At 28.3% G+C, this 16,201-nt stretch overlaps 1 protein-coding gene across 1 annotated transcript in view; it reads right to left on the reverse strand.

Annotated features, from left to right (window-relative positions):
• LOC148309295 (neuroligin-4, Y-linked-like) overlaps positions 1 to 16,201 on the reverse strand; it is a 367,943-nt gene that overhangs the window by 13,399 nt on the left and 338,343 nt on the right. The window contains exon 10 of the mRNA XM_088260356.1: positions 8,244 to 8,362. Coding sequence (XP_088116482.1) covers positions 8,244 to 8,362 — 119 coding nt within the window. The remainder of the gene's footprint in view (positions 1 to 8,243; positions 8,363 to 16,201) is intronic.

The following is a 16,201-nucleotide window of genomic DNA, read 5'->3' on the forward strand; positions in this document are numbered from 1 at the left end:
AAAATACTTAATACATCGTAAAATAATGAGAATTAATAGTTTCATTTAAAAATATATATCAGCCTATTTCATGACTCAAAATACTATTAATATTCATTATTGGTACTCTAACTGGGACTATCGGATGTCAAGTACACTGCTCTATCCATTAAGCAGACATTTAGTTTAAGTCAGGAAGTTATTCGTACCCTATTAAATGCTATGATCTATCACAATTTTTGAAGATTTTTTAAAGGAAAAAATATGAAAATTATTATAATTCAATAATTCTTTAAATATCTTAGATATTGAGAACGCTTGACAGTTAATATATACATTAGTATTTTGATGTAAGCTTTGCTCTTTGTTCAGTAATATTAGTATTTTTTTAAGACTTACACTGCAACAACATATTTTGTCCGCAATAGCACTCAATAATGCAATCGAAACATATCATATAAAATATTAAAATATTGTGTAAGGTGCTAAATTTGTATTATATTAAATTTTTACAAGACTATTGAGTGCGACAAAAGCCTTCTCGTCTCAAATTAAGCAAAAACAAAAATATTTTTGACGATAATATAAAAATATATTTTTTGGGAAAAATAATCTATGAAATGTTAGCAGTAAGTTAAATTGGGAAGCAATATAGATAACACAGTAACATGATTCCTTTACGTAATATTCGTGTATATTAACTGCACGAACCCGTCTCAAAGCAGCAACTAGCAAGATTTGCATTGTCTATAACTTGAATATGCAAATTGACTGTACGTCAGCGTTTGTCTGTTGACTATTGCATTTCCCATCACACCCTCGCGTCATGATAACACAAGTCTCGCCTCTTCTGCAGTAGTCGACTGCTGAACGATGACGACATCTTTGAAACGGTTTTTGAATTAACTTAGTTTGCAGTTGTAGCGCCAGATGTCACGTACACTCGACTACTTTATGCTGTGCACTTGATGTTTGAATGTTAATCCTAAATTGGGCATTGTTGTCAATTTTCCGCGCTTCAGACGATGTGACATATAACTATATCCGGGTTGAAATCATGGGAGTACAGTTACTCAAAAAAATGGGTGAAGTGCACTACAAAAAAATGGGTAATTATTCGATATACTCGGTGATGTGTTTTACACATAAGCCTCTCTTATCATTACTTTCCTAGCTAATGCAAGTGCTCTCAAAATAAAGTTCTTCGCATTATTCTGATAAAACTATCCAAAAAAAAAATGTTTTAACATCTTAACGTAGATGAAGAAAAATATGCAAGTCTGGGTATTTAAAAGGCTTAATGTCTGTCATTGACTGGTTAAGTGATCACGTTACACATGTGTTACATTCACCATTCTACCCATGATTGAGAGCCATACTACTCAAAGTTTTAGGATTCATACTAAACTGGTAAATTTGTGGCGCCATCGCGAGCCGAAATTCCAAATGTATCAAAATGACATCTTATTTACGAAAGTAATCCAAAAACGCTGCATTCGTATGCACATTGAAAAAAATAATGCAAAATGGATGATTGCTATTATATAAATAAGTAAATTTAAAAATAAAATCACATGTAATAGTCAGCACAATTGGCGGAATGCATGAATACGGAAGAGTAAAGACTGTTTGCATGGATAATTTGGTGTAGCTTTCTATTTTCGCTCCCCACCCTGCGGGGAAGCGGCATAATGGTTGGTAAGTTAATTTATTATCATGGAAGTAACGCTATATTTACTTTTTTTACTATTTTTGGTTGCAGCTTAGATATAGGAAAAATAAAGAAGAAAAATGTAAAATGAGTGGAAGTATTTTTTATTTAGTTTTTGATTACTCTATTATGTAAAAGTGTGATATTTCTTTAGTTGTGACGTATCATTGTCACCTTTTTGTATCTTTTTACACGTGCCTAGGACCGTTACCAAGATGTCTTCCAATTTATCCTTCCTGGTTATAGCGACGTTAAATTGCGTTATATTTTTCAGGATTCCGAAGCAATCTTCGCGAGAGAGAGAAAAATAATAAAATTATACGACATATTTTGTTTCCCCCTCTTGGCCGTGGGAAGACATGTTGTTTCGCCATTTCGGGTATGCACAGAAAGTAGAAAAAAGGAAAGAAAGAGAAAAGTTTCCTTCGTGGATTATCTGTGAATGCGATTTGACAAATAATATCATAAAGAAGGTGACTTATACTTTTCACAACATTTATTTATGTAAATAACTCCTAAATGGACCAAAACGAGAATTTGTCAATGAAATTCAGGCATCTCCTAGTGCGTAAAATAATCCGTTTTTTTTACAAAAGACACAATGCAGTCGAAATGCATTCTTGCAGACGAATGTGCGGCAAAACGATGTATGTTAGATGTTCGAAAAGAAATAATGAATTCATGAAGGTTTCTGATAATATTTTTTTATCAATAATTTTAACCTTAGATGAACCCGACGAGCTAACATAACAGACCTTGGCCCTTAGTGCATGTTGATCCTCGGGTCGACTGAAATCACATGTAATTAACATTTTGTGTATTTGTTTGTAAGTGTGTGAATAGTGGTATGGTAGTGACGTGTAGTATTGTTTGAACGCTGTTGTAGTGACTGTCCTGACGAAGAGACGGGCAAACAAAAATTTTCGGTGAGTAGTTATGTACTAACATCACTGAAATTTTTGTAAAAAATTAATTACCACAAATCAATCATGGAACAATCATTCCATCATCAGGTCATTAAAATAAAATTATTACGGTCGAAACCGGTAGTCACGAATTAGTGTTTATTAAAGTGGTATTACACAATGGACATGATAAGGGCAGTGTTATATTACCATGCCCCAAAGTTACCAATGCTTTCAATATATAAAATACAAAGAAAATTTTTCAAATATTGACAATATTAATAATATAAGCTAACATTAAGTTGATATTTTAAATTGAACCACAAATACGACTTTCAAAATTTAAGTGATTTGTTTGCCTTCTTTTTTAAAATAATAAATAAAAAAAAAATAAAAAAATTCAATGAAGTAATAAACTACAACCACAACAACAACAACAACCTGTTACCCTGAAGAGGGCAACAGGTTGTTGCCGAAACTAGTTAGTTGTTTAAAAAAAATGTGAGTGGATTAAAAAAACAAAGTCTTTTTATTTCTCAAAATAATATAATTTGTTTGCCAATCAAGAACGAGAGGTGCCATAATTATCTGGAAAACAAATCCGCTCTGCCTACCCTTAGAAGTGGCTTTATGGATGTGCTAGCAGTAGTATTAAATGTAACAACATTTTGAGTGTGTCCAAATACTTGTTCACAAAATCTGGATTATCTCCAATTAAAGGAGTTATTTTAATATTATTTTTTTAAGATCTCATCAAAGATGAAGAAGAATATGGAAGTCTGAAGTCATTTACGGGGCTGACGACCGTCATAGGCTGGTTTAAGTGATCACTTTACACACGTGTAACATTCACCAATTCTACCCATTATTGACAACCACACTACTCAAATTTTGTGAACAAGTATTTGGACACACTCAAAATGTTGTAAATAAATTATCTGCTCAAATTATAAGCTTGATAATAAAAATGAAAATGGTATTTTCTGGCGTTTCTCATGTGTGTGATTATAATCCAGGATTCGGACCTCACATACTAATAAAAGAGTTTCTGCTTAATACAGCTTCTTTACATCTCACCAAGAGATGATGTCTCTAGTGAAGTTTTAGTGATTCAAGAACAAGGTTTCTAAATTGGTTAATATATATAGAACTTCCAAGAATTTGAGTAGTGTGGTTGTCAATAATGGGTAGAATTGGTGAATGTTACACGTGTGTAAAGTGATCACTTAAACCAGCCTATGACGGTCGTCAGCCCCGTAAATGCCCAGACTTCCATATTCTTCTTCATCTTTGATGAGATCTTAAAAAAATAGTATTAAATGTTCACGTTTTCACGGGGTTACATTTATACGCTACAATGACTGTCGCCTGATCGTGATTAGATAATTTCCTTTTGTCTCTTAATGGGTGGAAAATTTAGTTCAAAGGAGATGTAAAAGATGAAATAATTTCCACTGACCAGGTCAATCCAACCATAAATGGCTTATTGCCAATTGTCATAGAGACTTCCAATAAGCTTTTAACGTGTTTGCTTCGCGAATTTACGACTTTGACCGAAGTGACTGCAAGTTCTGCTCTTTATAGCGCTTTCTTATGTCCCATTCTCTACTCGATATCAAATTGATTTAGAAATTGAGAAAACCGATATCAAATACCGTTCTATGCGATGAGAAGTTTGTATCGATTAACATTTTTTATTAATACGGATTATTAGAGAATTTAACAGATCTGTTCCTTTTGTAAATTGATCGAATCCAAAACTCGAATTAAATAACAAGTTATTTTCAAAGAATTTGTCATTTAACTCGATTTAAAAATATATGTATCTTGCACGTCTAATAATTAAACTCATATTGTTATTATTTTGGCTTCAAACATGGTTTATAATAAACAATGTCTTTCGACATGTGTCTATAGAGTAATCAAACCAAAATTTGAGTTAAAATTCTTTTACAACGTTTTGAGTGTGTCCAAATACTTGTTCACAAGATCTGGCTTATCTCCAATTACAAGAGTTTTTTTTTTTTTTTTTTTTTTTTTTTTAATTTTTTTTTACAAAAATACATTTTTGAAATACAAAATAGGTAAATATACAGAACATCTTATATATAACGTTTCTACCTATCTAATAAAGTAGATACTTGTGTTTAGAGAGGGAGTTCGCTTCACATTTATTTTTATTTTTTTATAAACTAAGTAAATTAAAACAAAGTAAATTAAAATTAAAAATAAAAAAATTAACAAGGTAAGTTTAAAATTGAAAATAAACATTCTTTGGTATGGAGTCTAGGAAGGAGTGAGTCTTAAATATTTTTTAATTTTAGTTTTAAAAGTTTGATAATTTTTTATAGATTTTAATTTTTCCGGAAGTTTATTAAAGTTTTTTTTACCTATGTACGTATAATGGTTTAACGCTGCTGTTGTTTTACATCTGTGCAAAATTAAATTATTAGAATATCTAGAGTTACTTGAATTTTGCACTTCAATTGTTTTTCTTTAAAATTTTGTAAGATAGCGGCTTTATTAAAAATTTCTTCAATAATTGGTATATTAAGTTCTTCGAATACTAGTTTTGATGGGTAAGTTCTGGGCTTTTTAAGAATTATTTTTGCAATCTTTTTTTGAATAATAGAGAGTGATTTTAAGTTTGTCTTATAAGCTCCTCCCCAGCCTATAATTCCATACTGCAGAATTGATTATATTAAAGCATAATAGACTGTTTTTATAAGTTTTAGAGATAAAATATTTCTTAGTCTAATGAATACATAAATGAGTTTCCTAATTCTTTTGACCATAATGGCTATTAGTTATTTTCATATTATTTTTGACATCTCATCAAAGATGAAGAAGAATATGGAAGTCTGGGCATTTAGTGTGCTTGTCACTAATGGGTAGAAGTGGTGAATGTTACACGTGTAGTGATCACTCAAACCAGCCTATGACGGTCGTCAGCCCCGTAAATGCCCAGACTTCCATATTATTCTTCATCTTTGATGAGATGTCAAAAATAATATAAAATTCTTTTGTTTCATTAATTTAATCATTTCATTAATATCTTTTTATTTTTAATTAAAGTTTTAGTTGATAAATACCACTGTTTCATATAACTATAGTGGTATTTTCCAAATAATAATTGAATATTTTTTTTTTTATTTATTTGGACTCCCCTAGAAATACAACCAAGGATATCCAGCACGGTAGCTAATCGTCTATATTCACTACGTCATGAGACCAGACTAGTTATTTTTTTTTAAATATTGTATTTATACTAGTCGTTTATTTTTATTACAATATTAAAATTACTATCGGAATTTAAGCAATAAAAATAATATTTTGTTAACTTTATGTTATTTTTATGTCCGTTACATTAAATAAAGTGGAGAAAATTTAATAAATTATGTAAACACAAGTATTCGGATAGTAAATGCCTCAAGAAGGTTAACGTTTCATGGTTATGTTATAGCTTTATGATGGCGATCCATCCATCATTTCATGTCATAACCTTTCTTTAACCTTGGCAGGATATCAAGTTCTCAGACGCTTCTGGTATTTTATTTTCTTTACTTTCTTAAACGAAAGAAAACTTTTACAAATCGTAAGTTTTAATGATGAAAATAACTGAAGAATTTAAAATACATTACATAACCTACAAGAAAATCAAATAAAACATAATGTTAAAGTTTATTATACGTATTACAAGAAAAAAAGTCGTTGTTTTTTTAGGAAAAGTCAATTTAAGTTTTTATCTGTTTCTTAAATAAACTTACATAAAAATAAAGTTTGTAAACATTCCCGTGACACAATTTTTCACGCTTTTGCTTTCCGAGAAAACTAGTTGAGTTGAGTTTTATATATTATATATGTTATGGCAATTACATATTATATATTTTATACGAAAAATAATACATATTTATACAAACCTCTGCTATCTCAGTTTATCTTTTATTTCTTTCAGAACTGAGAAACAGATCTAACGTTGATAGTTTTCCCCTTTTCACCAAAGACTGTAATAATTCTTTTAATAGAAACCGGTTACACTATTTTATTTTAAACATTTGCTCCTAATTTAAACCAGTTTATAATTAACCACATTTTATTTAAATTATATTCAATTATATTTTATATATATTTTCAAAGTTTTTGTTGTTTCATTCGATTTAAAAAATATGTATACTTATATGTATATATATATATATATATATATATATATATATATATATAAATATATATTTATATATATATATATATATATATATATATATATATATATATATATATATATATATATATATATATATATATATATATATATATATATATTTATATATATATATATATATATATATATATATATATATATATATATATATATATATATATATATATATATATATATACATATACATATATATATATATATATATATATATATATATATATATATATATATATATATATATATATATATATATATATATATATATATATATATAATATATATATATATATATATATATATAAATATATACATTAGCTTCTTATTTTAACCAGTTGATAATTAACCATATACTATATTTGAACACTGCATTTAAGCTTATGTGGCCAATATTCATCAAAACATATTAGAAATGTCGCAAAAGAACTGAATTTATACGACGACATATACGATAAAAATATGTAATATGTCTATAAAAATAAAATACAAATATTATTATCGCTTTTTTGACATATCAAGTACCTATTGCTGTAAAACGGAAACCGTTGTGACTTTTTTTCCAGATCGAATACAATGTGAACGTAAATCAAAATGATATATAGGTCTTTGCATTGTACGTATATATAAGATATAGTCAAAAGGAGTCCTTGTAATGGCTGAATGAATAGTGTTCTATTATATCCTTTAGTGTCAATTTATAGAGAGGAAGCGGTTCCTGTCTAATGGCTTCCTTTATAATGTATTACGTTTCATGAGTTCAAGGAGGTCTGCATGTTATAGAAAGATAAATGATTGTTGAGCTTCGCATTCAAGGAGCTTTCCTAATTTGACGACGCTGCAATTAATAGTATTACTTAGACCATTATTGTCCTCATCCCTGAGATGGATTATGCTCAGCAAAATGTACTTATTTCACTCTGCAGTAGATAAATAAGAGCAAGAAGGTGCTATCTGAGTTTAGTTCGATAAAACGAAGAAGAAAACGCGGTCACCACCTTCTTCGACATAATCTATGATCATTCATCATATTTCTTATGACAACGAACGATTCATATTGATCAAGTTATAACATTTATCGATTTGGCATTTATTTTGTGGAATAAAATTATGATTTAAATATAAATACAAAATAAACGAAGGCAGAACACCGCTTTGAGTATGTAAATGTAAATACAATAAAATGATAAGTATGTAATTTTTTCCACGTGTTTATTTGACCAGCAACCAGGTTTCGTCGTTATTTTTTTTAATTATCTTTAATTGTTACTTTATAAATTCTACGAAAAAACCAAAGTTATTTTATATTTGAATTTAATAAGTAAAAAATACCTACTGGGAAGCTAGACGCGGAGTAGAGATTATTGGTATTTTTTGATTGTTTTTAATATCACAAATATTTTTTTTACATTTTTTTAGAAAAATGTTTTCTTACCTATTTCTAAATATTTCTGATGAACAGAGTCATATTCATCCCAGACGATACTCCTGAATCTGTTCCTCTCCCGCGACGCTGCAAGGATGGACTCCTGGCGAAAGTGGTCATTCGGATTTCTGGAAAAAGAATAATAATATAAATTAAGCAACCAACTTAGATGGTAAAATTAATTGATCTGTTGAAAGTCCATTTTTTAAAAACTTTTTCCAAATATTCTTTTTTAATTCCGTTTTTTTTATATTTTTGAAAAATATAAGCACTTATATAAAGATTTTGATATTGACAAACATTTCGTTGTTTTTAAGCACCTTTATCTTTTATAGTAATTCACCGATTGTTTTTGAATTTTGCACCAATGTTGCATTCAAATACGTACTTGCGTATCTATGATAGGTGAAAAAAAACGTTTGAAAAAACATAATTTTTTCTCGCAATGGCAGCGCCATCTTTTGTACAAAGCATGATCTCGCACACACGCATAATCTATGATTGCTATTGACAGCTGCTTAAATATTGCACTTTCATGAGTATTTTGAAATTAAACAAGTTAGAAATATAAGTTTTCTTTTCTACATTTTTCAATACATTGTTTTTTAAATTTAAAAAAATGGCTGTCAAAAAACTTAGGTAGGAGACTCAAGTGCCTTTTTTGTATTTTAACTGCCAACTAATGAAAAAATAGGCACTTAAGATTCTTATATATTGTTTAGTTTTAATTAGTTTTGAGGGCGAAATTTTTCATTCGAAACCGGTTTACGTTATATTTAAGTCATAACAAGATATAGAGGGTGATTTTATAACAAAGTTAGTTTTAAAGTTATAAAAAAGTTAACGCTTCAAATAAAATAAAAAAATCAAGCCGGATTTATTTGTCCGTCATCGCCGAGAAGGAATAATCCCACATAAAACCGTCTAGATATTTTTCTTTTTTCTTATTTAATAAAAAGTCCTCTCTGGGAATAATTCCACTTAGAATGAAGACATTACAAGAAGCAATGTAGACCCAAGTTTCCGAAACGTAAAACAACATAAACGTAAAGTTATCTGGGATTTTTCCACATTTATGTTTACTTATCCTGAAAACTTGAATACCGTGAAATACAGAGCCCTGCAAAGTGTTTTCTTTTGTCTACTTTACCACACTTTACGTAAAAGTATAAGCACTAGTAGGGTAACCAAAATCTACTACACATTTATGGCAGAATACATATTTACTTTATGTTTGTTTGATTCAGAAACGGTAAAGTTCTAATGTGCATTAAGTGCATTAAGCACTGAATTTAGGAAACTTTTAGAAGATAAGTATACTGTTTATTGATTTGGCATTGACTATATGGAGTAACATGATGATTTAAATAAGAAAACGAAACACTTGTGAAAGATCATTTTGGAATTAATTAATGTTAAGATGACTTATTTTAAGGACATATGTTCTAATCAACAGGGGGATAAATAAACTTTTCAATGTCTATTTTTATGATACAATCTTCGCAACGCTTGTATTTTCATCCGTTAAAGAAAATATGTAAAACTAGTCGTTTTTACTTTAAAAAAACTAACATATTGTCTTATTTATTTATATTTGAATAACAAAACATCTTGAAACACCCTTAAAGTAGTATTTTTTGAATGTACAAAATAAAAATTATCAGACAATATTATTACATTGAAGATATCCTTGTTCTATTTTTGAGTCTAGCAATAGAATATAATCGTATATTTAAAATAATAAAAATAACGTGAATGGAGGAGCTTAAATGGAGATATATGCTGCTTTATGGAAAACAAACTTGCAGTGTAAAAATCGATGGTTGAAAAAAAAATTTTTTTTCATTATTTTATAAGCGCCAATAGTTTTGATGATTTCTTATTGAAATTAAACATAGAACTTGCTTTCCATATCTCATACATTTTATTGATTTATTTTATTGATAGATAAAACACTAGTGAAAGCGTTTTCATAGATAAAAATTAATGAGCATGTTTTATTCAGTAGATTACATATTGCTTAAATAAATTAAGACGTCGATTATAGTTCTAGAGAAAAGCTTATGGAAAAGTATAGTAAGTTTCATAAAAATCATCATTGTTTGCGTTGTCTATATTCAATTTGAGCAATGCGATCAAACATCTATTTTTGTTCAAAAAATAAAATAAAATACAAATATAAAGGTTGACACTGGTGTTCCTGTTACATCGGCTTAGGCTTTGAGTGCCAAAGGCGGAAACAGAAAAAGCTATTGTGATACGTCAACTGTATTATTTATGTTTTAACACATCCTGTTTATGATATTTTTTTATTATTTTTTTATCTTATTTTGTTTACTCTTTTATTTGAAATGAAACTAAACATTAAATAACTTTTGAAAATTATATCATGAAGTTATTTAATTTTGTATTTTAACAAATCTTGTATTTTTCTTTTACTTTATTTTTTATTTTAATGCTGTTAGGAACGTATGTAGGAACTCAATAACACACAATACATTGAATCATAACATTTGGTATTGATTATAAAATAAGGATTGCATAATAATCTACAAATGGATTTGAAACTATATCAAAATATCTCATAAATTCGGAAAACATACAATATCAACCATTTTGTAAAGCACATTTTCACAAAACTGTTTGATTTTATTTATTTTTATTACTTAAAAATTCCATTACTTGAAAATTTGTATTTTGTAACTTTTCCCACATATTTTTTCCCCGATTATTGTTTATTTATTTTTTATTTTTTCTGGTATAAATTTTATCTTATTAAGATCCAGATGTATTTATTTTCTTTATCTCAAATAAATACGATGATATATTTTTCTTAATCCAAAGAGTACCGACGTTTAAATTATTACCAAATACTGGTATCGTATAAATATTTTTTTATGAAATTCTTATGAAAATATGTATCTCAAACCTATCATAATATATGTACCTTCGATAAATATTGAAAATCCTGCGAGTTATTTTACTGGTTATACTAAGAAAATATTCCATAAATATCCGATAATACAAAAAACTCGCAATTCACCTCCAAAGGCGAGGCTAAATTATCGGCTTCCTGTGCGAAAATATTCGTAGGTATTTTTTTCCTCGCAAATTTAAGTAGATCGCTTTTATTTTAACAGGAGGGATAGATTATACGGAAAAGGTGTAGGTTATTTATTATCATCCTGTATTTATGTCTAAGTTCCTTAGATGGTACTTTGGTCAAAGAATAATAGGCAGTCTTGGATATAAGTACTTTATTGTTCAATTGCTTTTTCTAATTACATTTTTAAAGTGTATCCAAAATCTTGCCATCAAATCAAAACAATTTAACTTTTTTTTAAAATCTCTGTATAGATGAAGAATAATATGAAAAACTGGGTATTAAAGTAATAATAATAAATAATAATCATAAAACCCTTATCCGCACCCCAATGGTGCATAGGGCACTGCGTCATATCAACGCAGTCGTATCTTGATCGTTTACACATGGAGGAAAGGTGATAAGCCCTCCGCTTCAGGTACCAGTCCAGGGTTATATTGAATAAATATTACAGTGAAAAAATCACTTATGTTTATTTAACCCCCCTTAGTCGTCGTAGTAGTCGAGCATGCTAACCATTATATTACGGAGGCGGACAAAATAATTTTTACTTTTTATTAAAATCCCAGTAAAGATGAAGAATAAAATGAAAGACTGGGTATTTAAGTATACAGGGCTTATAACCTGCCATAGGCTGGTTAAGTGATCAATTTACTCATGTGTAGCAGTCATCATGATCTACAATCATACTCGTACTACTTTTTTTTGGATCTACAATGTTTATGATTAATCGCATGACAGAGTACATTTGAGTTCACAACAGTCAGCATTGTTAGATTGAGAATGCATTTATTTATCAGAGACCCTATTATTTGTATGCAAGATGCATTCTTAAAATATTAATCCAATCCAGATAATCTTATTTCTGATACGTTCATCAAAACAAAGTGTTAATATCCTGTTTCCAAAAATATTTTTCAATATATAAAGTGACATTATATGTTCATATTGCAAAAATAAAATTACATAAGTCCACATTTTAACACAAAAACATATTTTATTTACTATTTTCTTATTTTAATTTTATAACGTTGTGAAGCAGAAAGCCAAATACAAATCCCAAACTTTTTTACTTTAATTTTGTTTTTTTTTTGGTTCATTGTGTAAAATAATTAGAATATATTCATACTTGTTCATATTGCAAAAATAAAATTATGTAAGTCCACATTTTAATACAAAAACATATTTTATTTACTATTTTCTTATTTTAATTTTATAACGTTGTGAAGCAGAAAGCCAAATACAAATCCCAAACTTTTTTACTTTACTCTTGTTAAGATGAAAAATATTGGTACCTACTTACAATTTCAAAATGACAAAATTGATAGGGATACTTGAATAAACCTCTGTCCAATAAATTGACGTTCAGGTAAAAATTATTACAAAAAAGACAAATCTCCAATATTAGAAAAAATTAAAAATTCTCTAAAAAATTAACGATTGAAGTTTGGCGTCTACGCTTGATTACGACTAAGAAATCAGTAAATATTTAAAGCAACTAAATTTAAAGATAAGGGTTGAACCAGTTGAAAGATGAAACCTGATATTGGTTAACGAAAAATGAGTTGATTATCATTTATTTTGTTGTTACAATTTTTCATTTCTTTATTTTTATTATTAGATTATTTAAGCTTTCATTTCCATACACCTATATGGTGCAAAGCGTACTGTATAAAATCGGTGAAGCGTTATCTTGATCGTTAGTTATGTGAATACAAGGTGATCAGTCCTGTAAGTAAGGTGCTAATACAGTGCTTTTTATCAAATGAATGTTGGGTTTTACTTGTAAATACAACTTTTTCTTGAAATTTATTGTGACACGTGTTTCGATGCATTTCGCACCACTTTCAAACGCCGTATTAACAATAAATAAGTGGCTTAAAAGAGCGAGGATTAAAAAAAGAAATTCAATAGTATTTTGATCCACTTAACTGTGTCAAAGCATCTAAATTTACATTATACTAATATTTATTGATCGAGTAATATGCATGATTAAACTTTACATTCGTTATTTGCATAGGTCTGCATCATTACAAAAGTTATAAAACCAAAAAACTAAAGGGAATTATTTTCCAAGACATTGGGCACGAACAAGCAATTTTCCCAAGCACTTTCCAAAAATTCCCAAACTGTCGAGTGCGACTTCATTACAAGGTCCATTAGACAATTTGAGATCACTTTATTTCTTCTTTTTCTCGCTCAATTTCTCCGCTGATGTCGTATCGGCGGAAATGTTTGAGAAATTGTGACTCCCTCTACTACCCTCTGAAAGATAAGTTTCCAACTATTAAATTATGAACGAATTATTTTTATCCGAAAAAATTTCATTTCCCATAAACATGCTTAATATGTACCTTTCTGCACATTTAAAATACGTGCCATTGAAAGCCGGTGAAATTGAAATATAAAATAATAATTTAATAAATATCATTTATATTTGAAGCACAAACTTTGTCATTTTCCATTGTACAATTAAAATGCAACTTGGTTTTAAAATCACCATAAATGATTTAAGATTATCTTGATATTAAAACAAAATAACATTTAAATTTTAATTTTATTGAATTTATACAAAAAAACTTTAATAATACAATAAAACATTCAATGATTTTAATAATAAAAATAAAATTTGTCATAATTGTTTCACCTTGTTATAGCAATATCAAATACTGTAGTTTGATAATGCCATAACAACGCGAAAAAATTGTCAAAATTTTTATTTTTATATGTTGTAATAAAAAAATACAATTTTGTGGACTCTAGAAATCTATGTTTGGTTTTAATATTTAAAATATAAATTAAAATTATTTACTACAAATTTAACCTCGAATCGATACATACAAAAAACATGTTTTTACCAGATAATTATCTTAAATGTTTAATAATGTAACAAAATCATTATTTTCCGCAAAAAAAGTAAAAAATATAAAATAAATTATTTCTTATAATTGAATATACCAAAAACGTGAAGTTAAACCAGCTTTAAAAAGTCAGAATTATTCGCAGTATTGCATTTGATATTGCATATATTGTACTTTTGCTCAGTGAATTGTTGTGCTTTACAAATTCGAACAGATGGAAAGCGCGTCTGGCTTATCGCCGATGAGTTTCTATATCCGGTTTACTAGTATGAAGTTTACTAAAACCCGACACAGTAAATGAGTAAAATTCAACTGTGATTCTGTGATCATTTTTGCTTGTGTGCTGTATTTTTTAAGCGAAACATCTCTAGGCGTTGCTGAGCAAATTGGCCTGGTACAGACGAAAACGTGAAACGCTTCCCTTTCTCCGAATTTAACTGACAGTTTAAAATAAAGTGTGGGAAAAGCGTTTTTACTCTCACCGTCGCATACGTCATAGAGAGTCTACATGTGTTAAAAAAAAACAGTAGACGCTTGCATACTATACTGTATATAAGCATAACATATTTTAATAATTATTAGTTAAAAAAAAATATTTTGCGAGGAGTGAAATGTAAAAAAAAGTACATATAGAGTACGACCCTTCAAAAACAGAAAACTAAAAATATTAAAATAAGAAGTTATAATAAACGCCACAAAGAAATTATGAAAAAGGGGAGTTTAAACCTGAAACTTAAAAGAATATAATAAAAATGTAACTTTGTTTTAAAATCACTATTTATACAGTGATTTAAAAAAACAAAGTTACTTTTAAATTATTAAATGGAATTTTATTAAAATTAAGCACTTGAATATACCACTTTATCGAGTTTTATTTTTATTTACGACTAGTTTCGAAAACGACAGATGTTTTCATCTTCTGGGACAAATTAAAACTGTTTTACATGTTTTAATTTGTACCAGAAGATGAAAACATCTGTTGTTTTCGAAACTAGTCGTAAATAAAAATAAAACACGATAAAGTGGTATATTCAGGTGTTTAATTTTAATAAAATAATCATGTCATTCCACAAAGTTAATGCCGAATCAATAAATAATATAAAATGGAAAATCACAAACTTAGTGCTTCAAATATAAATTATACTTAAAATAATACTTTAGACAACATAACCTCCCAGTGACCCCAAATATACTAAATGAACAAATTTATACATTATAATATCATTTTTATTTGGTTAGATATATTATATTATATTGATATTATATGTATTTTATTACTTTGTCCATCACTCGGATCAAACATAAACTACATTTCGGACCTTTTAATCACAATATAGCCGAGTCTAGATTTATTTCGAAACATAAATCTCTGGCGTCGGATAGTCGATAAATTTTCAATAATAATATTGACCAATAAACTAATAACTTGAAAATATTTTGTTACGAGTGAATTGCGTCTTTTGATTTGAGCAAACAAAACATCTCTTTTCAAAACACAAAGATGATAAAATAAGGTTTACTCCTAAACAATTCCAGACAATTTCCAGTCTATCTTTTTAACGGGAGGATAACGCTTTTCTGGATATTGTACATACTGCCGAATCAATATTCAGCGAACGTTCAGAGTATATTGTGTTATGACCCATTTTCTTCGTCCATACTCAATAGTATGCATATCGGCAACATTTGAATTCTGAGCGATGATATTAAAATCAATATCATATTACATTTTTTTGACATCTCAACACTGATGAATAACAATGTCATGTTTAAAAATGATGCGGAATGTATCGAAACACGTGTAGAAAGAATAGATAGAAAAGTGGTATTTACCAAGTCAAACTTAAATTGAAAAATAATATGGACATCTTAGTATTAAGAGGGCTAACGACTTCTCATGGGCTGGTTAAGTGAGCATTTAACACACGTGTAACATTCACCACTCTACCCATGATTGACAACCACATTTCCTAAATTTTGTAAGTCATGCATATATGATCAAT

Source organism: Brachycentrus maculatus, unplaced genomic scaffold (genome assembly GCF_059751285.1).
Source record: "Brachycentrus maculatus isolate JH-2025_06_01 unplaced genomic scaffold, ASM5975128v1 h1tg000133l, whole genome shotgun sequence".
NCBI lineage: Eukaryota > Metazoa > Arthropoda > Insecta > Trichoptera > Brachycentridae > Brachycentrus > Brachycentrus maculatus.